General features: G+C 37.6%; 1 protein-coding gene across 3 annotated transcripts in view; it reads right to left on the bottom strand.

Moving 5' to 3' along the window:
• The window catches only part of HMCN1 (hemicentin 1), a 506773-nt gene that overhangs the window by 20357 nt on the left and 472635 nt on the right, over window positions 1-13781 (bottom strand). For all 3 annotated transcript variants that reach the window (XM_036867831.1, XM_036867840.1, XM_036867846.1), the window contains exon 101: window positions 6202-6315. In XM_036867831.1, the coding sequence (XP_036723726.1) occupies window positions 6202-6315 (114 nt within the window). The remainder of the gene's footprint in view (window positions 1-6201; window positions 6316-13781) is intronic.

The raw sequence follows: 13781 nt of genomic DNA, 5'->3' as shown, positions 1-13781 counted from the left end.
CTCCTAGAAAAAGAAAAATTATATATTTATACATTATATATAAGTATATATATATACATATACATTATGATTTTGTGAAAAAAATTGTTAATATAATAGGGGAAATGTTTAAAAAAATGGTTATGTAATTAGAAGATGAAACCTGTAATGTATAGCATTTGCTTCCATTTCATTTTTGCATGGATCACATACATGATGCGTGGTATTACAATCCAGCCCAGGACACAGCACATGGATTAGATAAGGCACCATTAAGAAGTTACAAAGGGAGATTGGAACCAAGATGGCGGAGTAGAAGGATGTGCTATCACTCCCTCTTGTGAGAACACCAGAATCACAACTAGCTGCTGGACAGTCATCAACAGGAAGACACTGGAACTCACCAAAAAAGATACCCCACATCCAAAGACAAAGGAGAAGCCACAATGAGTGGGTAGGAGGGGTGCAATCACAGTAAAATCAAATCCCATAACTGCTGGGTGGGTGACTCACAGACTGGAGAACACTTATACCACAGAAGTCCACCCACTGGAGTGAAGGTTCTGATCCCCACGTCAGGATTCCCAACCTGGGGGTCCAGCAACAAGAGGAGGAATTCCTAGAGAATCAGACTTTGAAGGCTACTGGGATTTGATTGCAGGACTTCGACAGAACTGGGGGAAACAGAGATTCCACTCTTGGAGGGCACACACAAAGTAGTGTGCACATCGGGACCCAGGGGAAGGCGCAGTGACCACACGGGAGACTGAACCAGACCTACCTGCTAGTGTTGGGGGGTATCCTGCAGAGGCAGGGGAAAGCTGTGGCTCACCGTGGGGACAAGGACACTGGCGGCAGAAGTTCTGGGAAGTACTCCTTGGCGTGAGTCCTCCCAGAGGCTGCCATTAGCCCCACCAAAGAGCCCAGGTAGGCTCCAGTGTTGGGTTGCCTCGGGCCAAACAACCAACAGAGAGGGAACCCAGCCCCACCCATCAGCAGTCAAGCAGATTAAAATTTTACTGAGCTCTGCCCACCAGAGCAACAGTCAGCTCTACCCACCACCAGTCCCTCCTATCAGGAAATTTGCATTAGCCTCTTAGATAGCCTCATCCACCAGAAGCAAGAAGAACTACAATCCTGCAGCCTGTGGAACAAAAACCACATTCACAGAAAGATAGACAAGATGAAAAGGCAGAGGGCTATGAACCAGATGAAGGAACAAGATAAAACCCCAGAAACAGAACTAAATAAAGTGGAGATAGGCAACCTTCCAGAAAAAGAATTCAGAATACTGATAGTGAAGATGATCCAGGACCTCGGAATAAGAATGGAGGCAAAGATCAAGAAGATGCAAGAAATGTTTAACAAAGACCTAGAAGAATTAAAGAACAAACAAACAGAGATGAACAACACAATAACTGAAATGAAAACTACACTAGAAGGAATCAATAGCAGAATAACTGAGTCAGAAGAACGGATAAGTGACCTGGAAGACAGAATGGTGGAATTCACTGCTGTGGAACAGAATAAAGAAAAAAGAATGAAAAGAAATGAAGACAGCCTAAGAGACCTTTGTGACAACATTAAACGCAACAACATATGCATTGTAGGGGTCCCAGAAGGAAAAGAGAGAGAGAAAGGACCAGAGAAAATATTTGAAGACATTATAGTCGAAAGTTTCCCTAACATGGGAAAGGAAATAGCCACCCAAGTCCAGGAAGCACAGAGAGTCCCATACAGGATAAACCCAAGGAGAAACACTCTGAGACACATAGTAATCAAATTGACAAGAATTAAAGACAAAGAAAAATTATTAAAAGCAACAAGGGAAAACAACAAACAGCATACAAGGGAACTCCCATAAGGTTAACAGCTGATTTCTCAGCAGAAACTCTACAAGCCAGAAGGGAGTGGCCTGATATAATTACAGTGATGAAAGGGAAGAACCTACAATCAAGATTACTCTACCCGGCAAGGATCTCATTCAGATTCGAAGGAGAAATCAAAAGCTTTACAGACAAGCAAAAGCTAAGAGAATTCAGCACCATCAAACCAGCTCAACAACAAATGCTAAAGGAACTTCTCTAAGCGGGAAACACAAGAGAAGAAAAGGACCTACAAAAACAAACCCAAAACAATTAAGAAAATGGTCATAGGAACATACATATTGATAATTACCTTAAATGTGAATGGATTAAATGCTCCAACCAAAAGACACAGGCTCGCTGAATGGATGCAAAAACAAGAGGCATATATATGCTGTCTACAGAAGACCCACTTCAGACTTAGGAACACAATCAGACTGAAAGTGAGGGGATGGAAAAAGATATTCCATGCAAATGGAAATCAAAAGAAAGCTGGAGTAGCAATACTCATATCAGATAAAATAGACTTTAAAATAAAGAATGTTACAAGAGACAAGGAAGGACACTACATAATGATCAAGGGATCAATCTAAGAAGAACATATAACAATTATAAATATATATACACCCAACATAGGAGCACCTCAATACATAAGGCAACTGCTAACAGCTATAAAAGAGGAAATCGACAGTAACACAATAATAGTGGGGGACTTTAACACCTCACTTACACCAATGGACAGATCATCCAAAATGAAAATAAATAAGGAAACAGAAGCTTTAAATGACACAATAGACCAGATAGATTTAATTGATATTTATAAGACATTCCATCCAAAAACAGCAGATTACACTTTCTTCTCAAGTGTACATGGAACATTCTCCAGGATAGATCACATCTTGGGTCATAAACCAAGCTTCAGTAAATTTAAGAAAATTGAAATCATATGAAACATCTTTTCTGACCACAACGCTAGAAATCAATTACAAGGAAAAAAACGTAAAAAACACAAACACATGGAGGCTAAACAATACGTTACTAAATAACCAAGAGATCACTGAAGAAATCAAAGAGGAAATCAGAAAATACCTAGAGACAAATGACAATGAAAACACGATGATCCAAAACCTATGGGATGCAGCAAAAGCAGTTCTAAGAGGGAAGTTTATAGCTACATAATCCTACATTAAGAAACAAGAAAAATCTCAAATAAACAATCTAACCTTACACCTAAAGGAACTAGAGAAAGAAGAACAAACAAAACCCATTGTTAGCAGAAGGAAAGAAATCATAAAGATCTGAGCAGAAATAAATGAAATAGAAACAAAGAAAACAATAACAAAGATCAAAAAACTAAAAGCTGGTTCTTTGAAAAGATAAACAAAATTGATAAACCATTAGCCAGACTCATCAAGAAAAAGAGGGACAGGAATCAAACCAATAAAATTAGAAATGAAAAAGAAGAAGTTACAACAGACACTGCAGAAATACAAAGCATCCTAAGAGACTACTACAAGCAACTCTATGCCAATAAAAAGGACAACCTGGAAGAAATGGACAAATTCTTAGAAAGGTATAACCTTCCAAGACTGAACCTGGAAGAAATAGAAAATATGAACAGAACAATGACAAGTAATGAAATTGAAACTGTGATTAAAAATCTTCCAACAAACAAAAGTCCAGGACCACATGGCTTCACAGGTGAATTCTATCAAACATTTAGAGAAGAGCTAACACCCATCCTTCTCAAACTCTTCCAAAAATTTGCAGAGCAAGGAACACTCCCAAACTCATTCTATGAGGCCACCATCACCCTGATACCAAAACCAGACAAAGATACTACAAAAAAAGAAAATTACAGACCAATATCACTGATGAATATAGATGCAAAAATCCTCAACAAAATACTAGGAAACAGAATCCAACAACATATGAAAAGGATCATACACCATGACCAAGTGGGATTTATCCCAGGGATGCAAGGATTCTTCAATATACGCAAATCAATCAATGTGATACACCATATTAACAAATTGAAGCAGACAAACCATATGATCATCTCAATAGATGCAGAAAAAGCTTTTGACAAAATTCAACACCCATTTATGATAAAAACTCCAGAGTGCACATAGACGGCACCTACCTCAACATAATAAAGGTCATATATGACAAAGCCACAGCAAACATCATTCTCAATGGTGAAAAACTGAAAGCATTTTCTCTAAGATCAGGAATGAGACAATGTTGCCCATTCTCACCACTATTATTCAACATAGTTTTGGAAGTCCTAGCCATGGCAATGAGAGAAGAAAAAGAAATAAAAGGAATACATATTGGAAAAGAAGAAGTAAAACTGTCACTGTCTGCAGATGACATGATACTATACATAGAGAATCCTAAAGATGCCACCAGAAAACTACTAGAGCTAATCAATGAATTTGGTAAAGTTGCAGGATACTAAATTATTGCACAGAAATCTCTTGCATTCCTATACACTAATGATGAAAAATCTGAAAGAGAAATTAAGGAAACACTCCCATTTACCATTGCAACGAAAAGAATAAAATACCTAGGAATAAACCTAGGGAGACAAAAGACCTGTATGCAGAAAACTATAAGACATTGATGAAAGAAATTAAAGATGATACCAACAGATGGAGAGATATACCATGTTCTTGGATTGGAAGAATCAATATTGTGAAAATGACTATATTACCCAAAGCAATCTACAGATTCAATGCAATCCCTATCAAATTACCAAGGGCATTTTTTACAGAACTAGAACAAAATATGTTAAAATTTGTATGGAGACACAAAAGACCCCGAATAGCCAAAGCAGTCTTGAGGGCAAAAAACGGAGCTTGAGGAATCAGACTCCATGACTTCAGACTATAGTGTAAAGCTACAGTAATGAAGACAATATGGTAATGGCACAAAAACAGAAACATAAATCAATGGAACAAGATAGAAAGCCCAGAGGTAAACCCACACACCTATGGTCAACTAATCTATGACAAAGAAGGCAAGGATATACAATGGAGAAAAGACAGTCTCCTCAATAAGTGGTGCTGGGAAAACTGGACAGCTACATGTGAAAGAATGAAATTAGAACACTCCCTAACACCATCCACAAAATTAAACTCAAAATGGATTTGAGACCTAAATGTAAGACCGGACACTATAAAACTCTTAGAGGAAAACATAGGAAGAACACTCTTTGACATAAATCACAGCAAGATCTTTTTTGATCCACCTCCTAGGGTAATGGAAATAAAAACAAAAATAAACAAATGGGACCTAATGAAACTTAAAAGCTTTTGCACAGAAAAGGAAACCATAAACAAGATGTAAAGAGAACCTTCAGAATGGGAGAAAATATTTGTAAACGAATCAGTGGACAAAGGATTAATCTGTAAAATGTACAAACAGCTCATGCAAGTCAATATTAAAAAAACAAACAACCCAATCCAAAAATGGGCAGAAGACCTAAATAGACATTTCTCCAAAGAAGACATACAGATGGCCTAGAAGCAGATGAAAAGCTGCTCAACATCACTCATTATTAGAGAAATGCAAATCAAAACTACAGTGAGGTATCACTTCACACCAGTTAGAATGGGCATCATCAGAAAATCTACAAACAACAAATGCTGGAGAGGGTGTGGAGAAAAAGGGACCCTCTTGCACTGTTGGTGGGAATGTAAATTGATACAGCCACTATGGAGGACAGTATGGAGGTTCCTTAAAAAACTAAAAATAGAATTACCATATGATCTAGCAATCCCACTACTGGGCATATACCCAGAGAAAACCAGAATTCAAAAAGACACATGCAGCCCAATGTTCATTGCAGCACTATTTACAATAGCCAGGTCATGGAAGCAACCTAAATGCCGATCGACAGATGAATGGATAAAGAAGTTGTGGTATATATAAAGAATGGAATATTACTCAGCCATAAAAAGGAATGAAATTGAGTCATTTGTTGAGACGTGGATGGATCTAGAGACTGTCATACAGAGTGAAGTAAGTCAGAAAGAGAAAAACAAATATCGTATATTAACGCATATATGTGGAACCTAGAAACATGGTACAGATGAACCAGTTTGCAGGGCAGAAATAGAGACGCAGATGTAGAGAACAAACGTATGGACACCAAGTGGGGAAAGCGGCGGGGTGGTGGTGGTGGTGGTGTAATGAATTGGGAGATTGGGATTGACATGTATACACTGATGTGTATAAAACTGATGACTAATAAGAACCTGCTGTATAAAAAAATAAATAAAATAAAATTCAAAAATTAAAAAAAAAAAGTTACAAAGTTGTCACTGCTTTGAATTCATAGTCCTCTCCTTACCCACGCATTTTCTGCCTTTGAGGTGATACCCAGGTTCACATCCACAGTGAAAACTTCCTATGGCATTGAAACAGCGGTGGTGACAGGGGCTGGATTCTTGACATTCATTAATATCTGTTAAAGAAAACAAAACTTGCTTTACATGCTGTTAGAAAACTTGGGTTAATTTACCCCAAATGTTAAATATTTTAGTGATCATTATGTTTAAGATCTTTCCTAAAAAGAATCCTATTGAAGTGCTCTCAAAGGATCTGCTAGATAATTGATAGAATTAACTGCTGGAGAGGGTTATTCTCTTCAACACTACTACAAGGTAGAAGTTTGCTGATGATTCAGAACTATGTTGATGCAAAACTTCTCTACTTTAACTATTTTATTTACCACATGGCTCCCATTCCAGTTTCTAGGAACTTTTATTCCTGGAGTGTTGCTGACAGACTGGAGTACTGAAGGTAGAATAATAATAATAATAATAAAAAAGTTAAGTCTTCTGCAACAACTTTTGCAATTTGACCCTTCTTCCCAATTTTTGCTGCTATTAGTCTGATGCGGGTGTTTATCACCTTGCACTCGAATGACTGCAGCAACTTTAACTTTTCTCCTCATCTGTAGTCACTGCCAAATTAATCTTCCCAAACACCATCTGGGTCATAGTGCAATGGAAAAAAAACCTGCAGGCATGAATTCCCCAAACTTGTGTGCAGTTGCCTGTATTTTGTAACTTCTCCCCTTTCCTTTCTTTCATTCCAGAGAAAGGGAGACCACTCCTTCCATTTAAGAAGAGTTCCTCTATTTGAGTTTTTGATCTCTGCAGCCCATCTCCTCCTTCCTCATCACTATGACTGTGGTCCACTGATCATTCCCTCCTCTTCTGTATTTTTTTTTAATAAATTTATTTATCTCTTCTGTATTTTTAACGCCCTTCTCCTTACTGTCATCTTTCCCACAACCCTGTAGACATAATCAAATCTTTCCTATCCCAACAAAATCCCTCTCTCAGGTCTCTACTCACCTCAAGCTCCTGCCACTTTTCTATTGTTCTATTACAAACCCTCAAAAGAACAATCTCACCATATTTTAGGCTCTTCATGTTCTAATCTTACATTCCCAAGTTTGAGATTTCCAATGTCTTATTTTGTTCTTGTTTTCTATTTCAGATCTTATAATTTAATCTTTCAAAATCTGTACGTCACACAAATGCACAAATGTGATAACATATTTTTTAAATTTAATTTTTATTTTATATTGGGCTACAGTTGATTTACAATGTTGTGTTAGTTTCAGGTGTACAGTCAAGTGGTTCAGTTGCACATATACATATATCCATTCTTTTTCAGATTCTTTTCCCACATAGGTTATTACAGAATACTGAGTAGAGTTCCCTGTGCTATACAGTAGGTCTTTGTCAATTACCTATTTTATATATATTAGTGTGTATATGTTAATCCCAAACTCCTAATATATCCCTCCCCCCACCTTTGGTAACCATAAGTTTGTTTTCAAAGTCTGTGAGTCTGTTTGTTCTGCAAATAAGTTCATTTGTATCATCTTTTTAGATTCCACATATAAGTGATATCATATACTATTTATCTTTCTCTTTCTGACTTACTTCACTTAGTATGATAATCTCTAGGTCCATCCATGTTGCTGCAAATGGCATTATTTCATTCTTTTTTATGGCTGAGTAATATTCCATTGTATATACGTGCCACATCTTCTTTATCCATTTCTCTGTCAATGGACATTTAGCCATTCCATATCTTGGCTATTGTAAATAGTGCTGAAATGAACATGGGGGTGCATGCATCTTTTCGAAGTATGGTTTTCTCTGGATATATGTATGGTTTCTCCATACATACTGTTTTCCATAGTGGTTGTACCAGTTTACATTCCTACCAACAGTGTAGGAGGGTTCCCTTTTCTCCACATCGTCTCTAGCATTTATTATTTGTAGACTTTTTAATGGTGGCCATCCTGACTGGCATGAGGTGATACCTCATTGGAGTTTTGCTTTGCATTACTCTAATAATTAGTGATATTTAGCATCTTTTCATGTGCTTTTTGGCTATCTGTATGTCTTCTTTAGAGAAATGTATATTTAGATCTTCTGCCCATGTTTTGATTAGGTTGTTTGTTTTTTCATATTGAGCTGCATGAGCTGTTTGTATATTTTGAGGTTTATCCCTTGTCGGTCACTTTTTTTGCAAATATTTTCTCCCATTCTGTGGGTTGTGTTTTCATTTTGTTTATGATTTCCTTTGCTGTGCAAAACTTTTAAGTTTAATTAGGTCCTATTTGTTTATTTTTGTTTTTATTTTCATTACTCTAGGAGGTGGATCCAAAAAGATGTTGCTGCGATCTATGTCAAAGAGTGTTCTTCCTATGTTTTCCTCTTAAGAGTTTTATAGTATCTGGTCCTACATTTAGATCTTGAATCCATTTTGAGTTCATTTTTGTGTATGGTGTTAGAGAATGTTTTAATTTCATTATTTTACATGTAGCTGTCCAGTTTTCCCAGCACCACTTATTGAAGAGACTGTTTTTTTTCCATTGCATAGTCCTGCCTCCTTTGTCATAGATTAATTGACCATAGGTTGTGTGGGTTTATTTCTGGGCTTTCTATCCTGTTCCATTGACCCATATTTCTGTTTTTGTGCCAGTACTATACTGTTTTGATTACTGTAGCTTTGTGGTATAGTTTGAAGTTAGGGAGCCTGATTCCTCCAGCTCTGTTTTTCTTTCTCATGATTACTTTGGCTATTCAGGGACTTTTGTGTTTCCATACAAATTAAAAAAATTTTTTGCTCTACTTCTGGGAAAAATGCCATTGGTAATTTGATAGGGATTGCATTGAGTCTGTAGATAGCTCTGAGTAGTATAGTCATTTTGACAGTATTGATTCTTCCAATCCAAGACCACAGTATATCTTTCCATCTGTTTGTGCCATCTTCAATTTCTTTCATCAGCATTTTATAGTTTTCAGAGTACAGGTCTTTTGCCTCCTTAGGTATGCTTATTCATAGGTATTTAATTCTTTTTGATGCGATGGTAAATGAGACTGTTTCCTTAATTTCTTTTTCTGATCTTTCATTGTTAGTGTATAGAAATGCAACAGATTTCTGTGTATTAATTTTGTATCCTGCAACTTTACCAAATTCATTGAGCTCTAGTAGCTTTCTGGTAGCAAAATCTTTAGGATTTTCTCTGTATAGTATCACGTTACCTGCAAACAGTAACAGTTTTACTTTTCCTTTTCCAATTTGGATTCCTTTTACTTCTTTTTCTTCTCTGATTGCCATGGCTAGGACTTCTAAAAGTATATTGGATAAAAGTGGCGAGAGTGGACATCCTTGTCTTGTTCCTGACCTTAGAGGAATGCTTTCAGTTTCACCACTGAGTATGATGTTAGCTGTGGGTTTGTCATATATGACCTTTTTATGTTGAGGTAGGTTCTCTCTATGCCCCCTTTCTGGAGCATTTTTATCATAAAGGGGTGTTGAATTTTGTCAAATTTTTCCTGCATCTATGGAGATGATCATATGGCTTTTATTCTTCAATTTGTTACTGTGGTGTATCATACTGATTGATTTGTGCATACTGAAAAATCCTTGTATCCCTGGGATAAATCCCAATTGATTGTGGTGTATGATCCTTTTAATGTATTGTTGAATTCAGTCTGCTAGTGTTTTGTTGAGGATTTTTGCGTCTATGTACATCAGTGATATTGGCCTGTAATTTTCTTTTTTTGTAGTATCTTTATCTGGTTTTGGTATCAGGGTGATGCTGGCCTTGTAGAATGAGTTTGGGAGGGTTCCTTCCTCTGCAATTTTTTGAAACAATTTCCAAAGGATAGGTGTTAACTCTTCTCTAAATGTTTGACAGAATTTGCTTCTGAAGCCATCTGGTTCTGGACTTCTGTTTGTTGGAAGTTTTTAAATCACAGTTTCAACTTCAGTACTTGGGATTGTTCTGTTCATATTTCATATTTCTTCCTGATTCAGTCTTGGGAGATGGTACCTTCCTATGAATGTGTCTGTTTCTTGTAGGTTGTCCATTTTATTGGCATATAGTTGCTTGTAGTAGTCTCTCAGGATCCTTTGTATTTCTGTGGTGCCCATTGTAACTTCTCCTTTTTCATTTCTAATTTTATTGATTTGGGCCCTTTCCCTTTTTTTTCTTGATGAGTCTGTCTAAAGGTTTATCAATTTTGTTCATCTTTTCAAAGAACCAGCTTTTAGTTTCTTTGATCTTTTCTATTGTTTTCTTCATCTCTATTTCATGTATTTCTGCTCTGATCTTTATGATTTCTTTCCTTCTACTAACTTTGGCTTTTGTTTGTTCTTCTTTTTCTAGATGCTTTAGGTGTAAGTTTAGGTTGTTTATTTGAGATTTTTCTTGTTTCCTGAGGTAACATTATATTGCTATAAACTTCCCTCGTAAACTGCTTTTGCTGCATCCCAAAGTTGTTGGATTTTTGTGTTTTTGTTTTCATTTGTCTCTAGGTATTTTTTGATTTCCTCTTTGATTTCTTCAGTGATCCATTGGTTGTTTAGTAACATATTATCTAGCCTCCAGGTGTTTCTGTTTTTAGCAGTTTTTTTTTCTTGTAGTTGATGTCTAATCTCATAGCGTTGTGGTTGTAAAAGATGCTTAATTTCAGTTTTCTTAAATTTACTGAGGTTTGCTTTCTGGCCCAGCATGTGATCTATTGTGGAGTATGTTCCATGTGAACTTGAAAAGAATGTGTAATCTGCTGATTTTGGATGGAGTGCTTAAATATTAATTAAGTCCATCTTGTCGAATGTGTAATCTGCTGATTTTGGATGGAGTGCTTAAATATTAATTAAGTCCATCTTGTCTAATGTGTCATTTAAGGGCTGTGTTTCCTTATTGATTTTCTGCCTGAATGATCTGTCCATTGAGGCAAGGGGGGTGTTAGAGTCCCCCACTATTATTGTGCTACTGTCAATTTCTCCATTTATAGCTGTTAGCATTTGTCTTATATATTGAGGTGCTCCTATGTTGGGTGCATATATATTTACAATTGTTATATCTTCTTCTTGTATTGATCCCTTGATCATTATGCAGTATCCTTCTTCATCTCTTATAACAGTCTTTATTTTAAAGTCTATTTTGTCTGATATGAGTATTGCTGCTCTAGTTTTCTTTTGATTTCTATTTTCCTGGAATACCTTTTTCCAACCTCTCACTTTCAGTCTGTACGTGTCCCTAGGTCTGAAGTGGGTCTCTTGTAGACAGCATATGTATGGGTCTTGCTTTTGTATCCATTAAGCCAATCTATGTGTTTTGGTTGGAGCATTTAATACATTTACATTTAAGGTAATTATCGATATTAATGTTCTTATTGCCATTTTGTTAATTGTTTTGGATTTGTTTTTGTACATCTTTTTCCTTCATTTCTCTTTTGTTCTCTTCTGTTGTGATTGGATGACTATCTTAGAGTTGTGTTTGGATTGCTTTTTCTTTTTTGTGTGTGTATCTATTGTAGATTTTTGGTTTGTGGTTACCATGAGGTTTTGATATAGCAATCTATATATATACAAGATTATTTTAAGTTGCTGGTCTCTGAATTTCAAATGCATTTCTAATGTACTGCATTTGTACTCTCCTCACGATTGCTGGTTTTGATGTCATATTTGTGTGTAGATGATTTGCTACCTTTACAGAATGTTTGCCTTTACTGGTGAGCTTTCCCATTCATAATTTTTTTGTTTCTTTTCTGCCTAAAGAAGTTCCTTTAGCATTTGTTGTAAAGCTGGTTTGGTGGTGCTAAATTCTCTTAACTTTTGCTTGTCTGTAAAGCTTTTGATTTCTCCATTGAATCTGAACAAGAGCCTTGCTGGGTAGAGTATTCTTGGCTGTAGGTTTTTCCCTTTCATCACTTTAAATATATCGGGCCACTCCCTTCTGGCTTGCAGAGTTTCTGCTAAAACATCAGCTGATAACTGTATGGGGATTCCCTTGTATGTTCTTTGTTGCTTTTAATATTTTCTCTTTGTCTTTAATTTTTGTCAAGTTGATTAATATGTGTCTTGGTGTGTTCCTCCTTGGGTTTATCTTGTATGGGACTCTGTGCTTCCTGGACTTGAGTGAGTGTTTCCTTTCCCGTGTTAGGGAAGTTTTTGGCTATTATTTCTTCAAATATTTTCTCAGGCCCTTTCTCTCTCTTCTCCTTCTGGGACCCCTTTAACGTGAATGTTGGTGTGTTTAATGTTGTCCCAGAGGTCTCTTAAACTGTCCTCATTTCTTTTCATTCTTTTTTCTTTATTCTGTTCTGCAGCAGTGATTTCCACTCATCTCTCTTCCAGCTCACTTATTCGTTCTTCTGCCTCATTTATTCTGCTATTGATTCCTTCCAGTGTATTTTTCATTTCAGTTATTGTATTGTTCAACTCTGTTCATTTGTTCTTTAAATCTTCTAGCTCTTTGCTAAACATTTCTTTTATCTCAGTCTGTGCCTCCATTGTTCTTCTGAGATCTTGGATCATCTTTACTCTCATTACTCTGAAGTCTTTTTAAGGCAGATTGCCTATCTCCACTTCACTTAGTTGTTCTTCTGGGGTTTTATCTTGCTCCTTTGTCTGGAATATATTTCTCTTCCACCTCATTTTGTCTAACTTTCTGAGTTTGTGGTCTCCTTTTCTCAGGCTTCAGTACTGTAGTTCTTCTTGCTTCTGGTGTCTGCTCCTTGGTGGGTGAGGTTGGTCCAGAGGCTTGTGCAGGCTTCCTAATGGGAGGGACTGGTGCCTGCCCACTGGTGGTGGAGCTGGGTCTTGTCCCTCTGGGCAGGGCCATGTCAAGGGGTGTGTTTAAAGGTGGCTGTGGATTCAGGATGACTTTAGGCAGCCTGTCTGCTGATGGGTGGGGCTGTGTTCCCGTCTTGCTGGTTGTTTGGCTTGAGGTGTCCCAGCACTGGAGCCTACAGGCTGTTAGGTGGGGCCAGTTCTTGCTGCCAAGTCCTCTGGGAGAGCTCACATTGATGAATATTCCCTGGGGTCTTTGCCTCCAGTGTCCTTGCCCCCACAGTGAGCCACAGCTGACCCTCACCTCCCTGGGAGATCCTCCAAGACCTGCAGGTAGGTCTGGCTCAGGGTCCTCTGTAGTCACTGCTTTGCCCTGGGTCCCAGTGCATGTGAAAACTTATGTGCACCCTTCAAGAGTGGAATCTCTGTTTCCCTCAGTCCTGTGGAACTCCTGCACTCAAGCCCCAAAGGCCTTCAAAGCCAAATGTTCTGGGGGCTACTCCTCCCAATGCCAGACCCCCAGGCTGGGGAGCCTGATGGGGAGCTCAGAACTCTCACTCCTGTGGGAGAACCTCTGTGATATAATTATTTTCCAGTTTGTGAGTCACCCACTCAGTGGGTATGGGGTTTGATTATATCACGGAAGCACCCCTTCTATCATCCTGTTGTGGTTTCTTCTTTGTCTTTGGATGCAGAATATCGTTTTTGGTAGGTTCTTTTGGTAGGTCATATTTGTTGATGTTTCTTCAGCAGTTAGTCATGATTTTGGTGTTTTCATGAGAGGACGTGAGCTCAAGTCCTTCCACTCTGCCATCT

This window comes from Balaenoptera musculus, chromosome 1, assembly GCF_009873245.2.
Source record: "Balaenoptera musculus isolate JJ_BM4_2016_0621 chromosome 1, mBalMus1.pri.v3, whole genome shotgun sequence".
In the NCBI taxonomy this organism is placed as follows: domain Eukaryota; kingdom Metazoa; phylum Chordata; class Mammalia; order Artiodactyla; family Balaenopteridae; genus Balaenoptera; species Balaenoptera musculus.
Note: the sequence above shows the minus strand (reverse complement) of the source record. Positions and strands in the feature narration are given on the sequence as shown.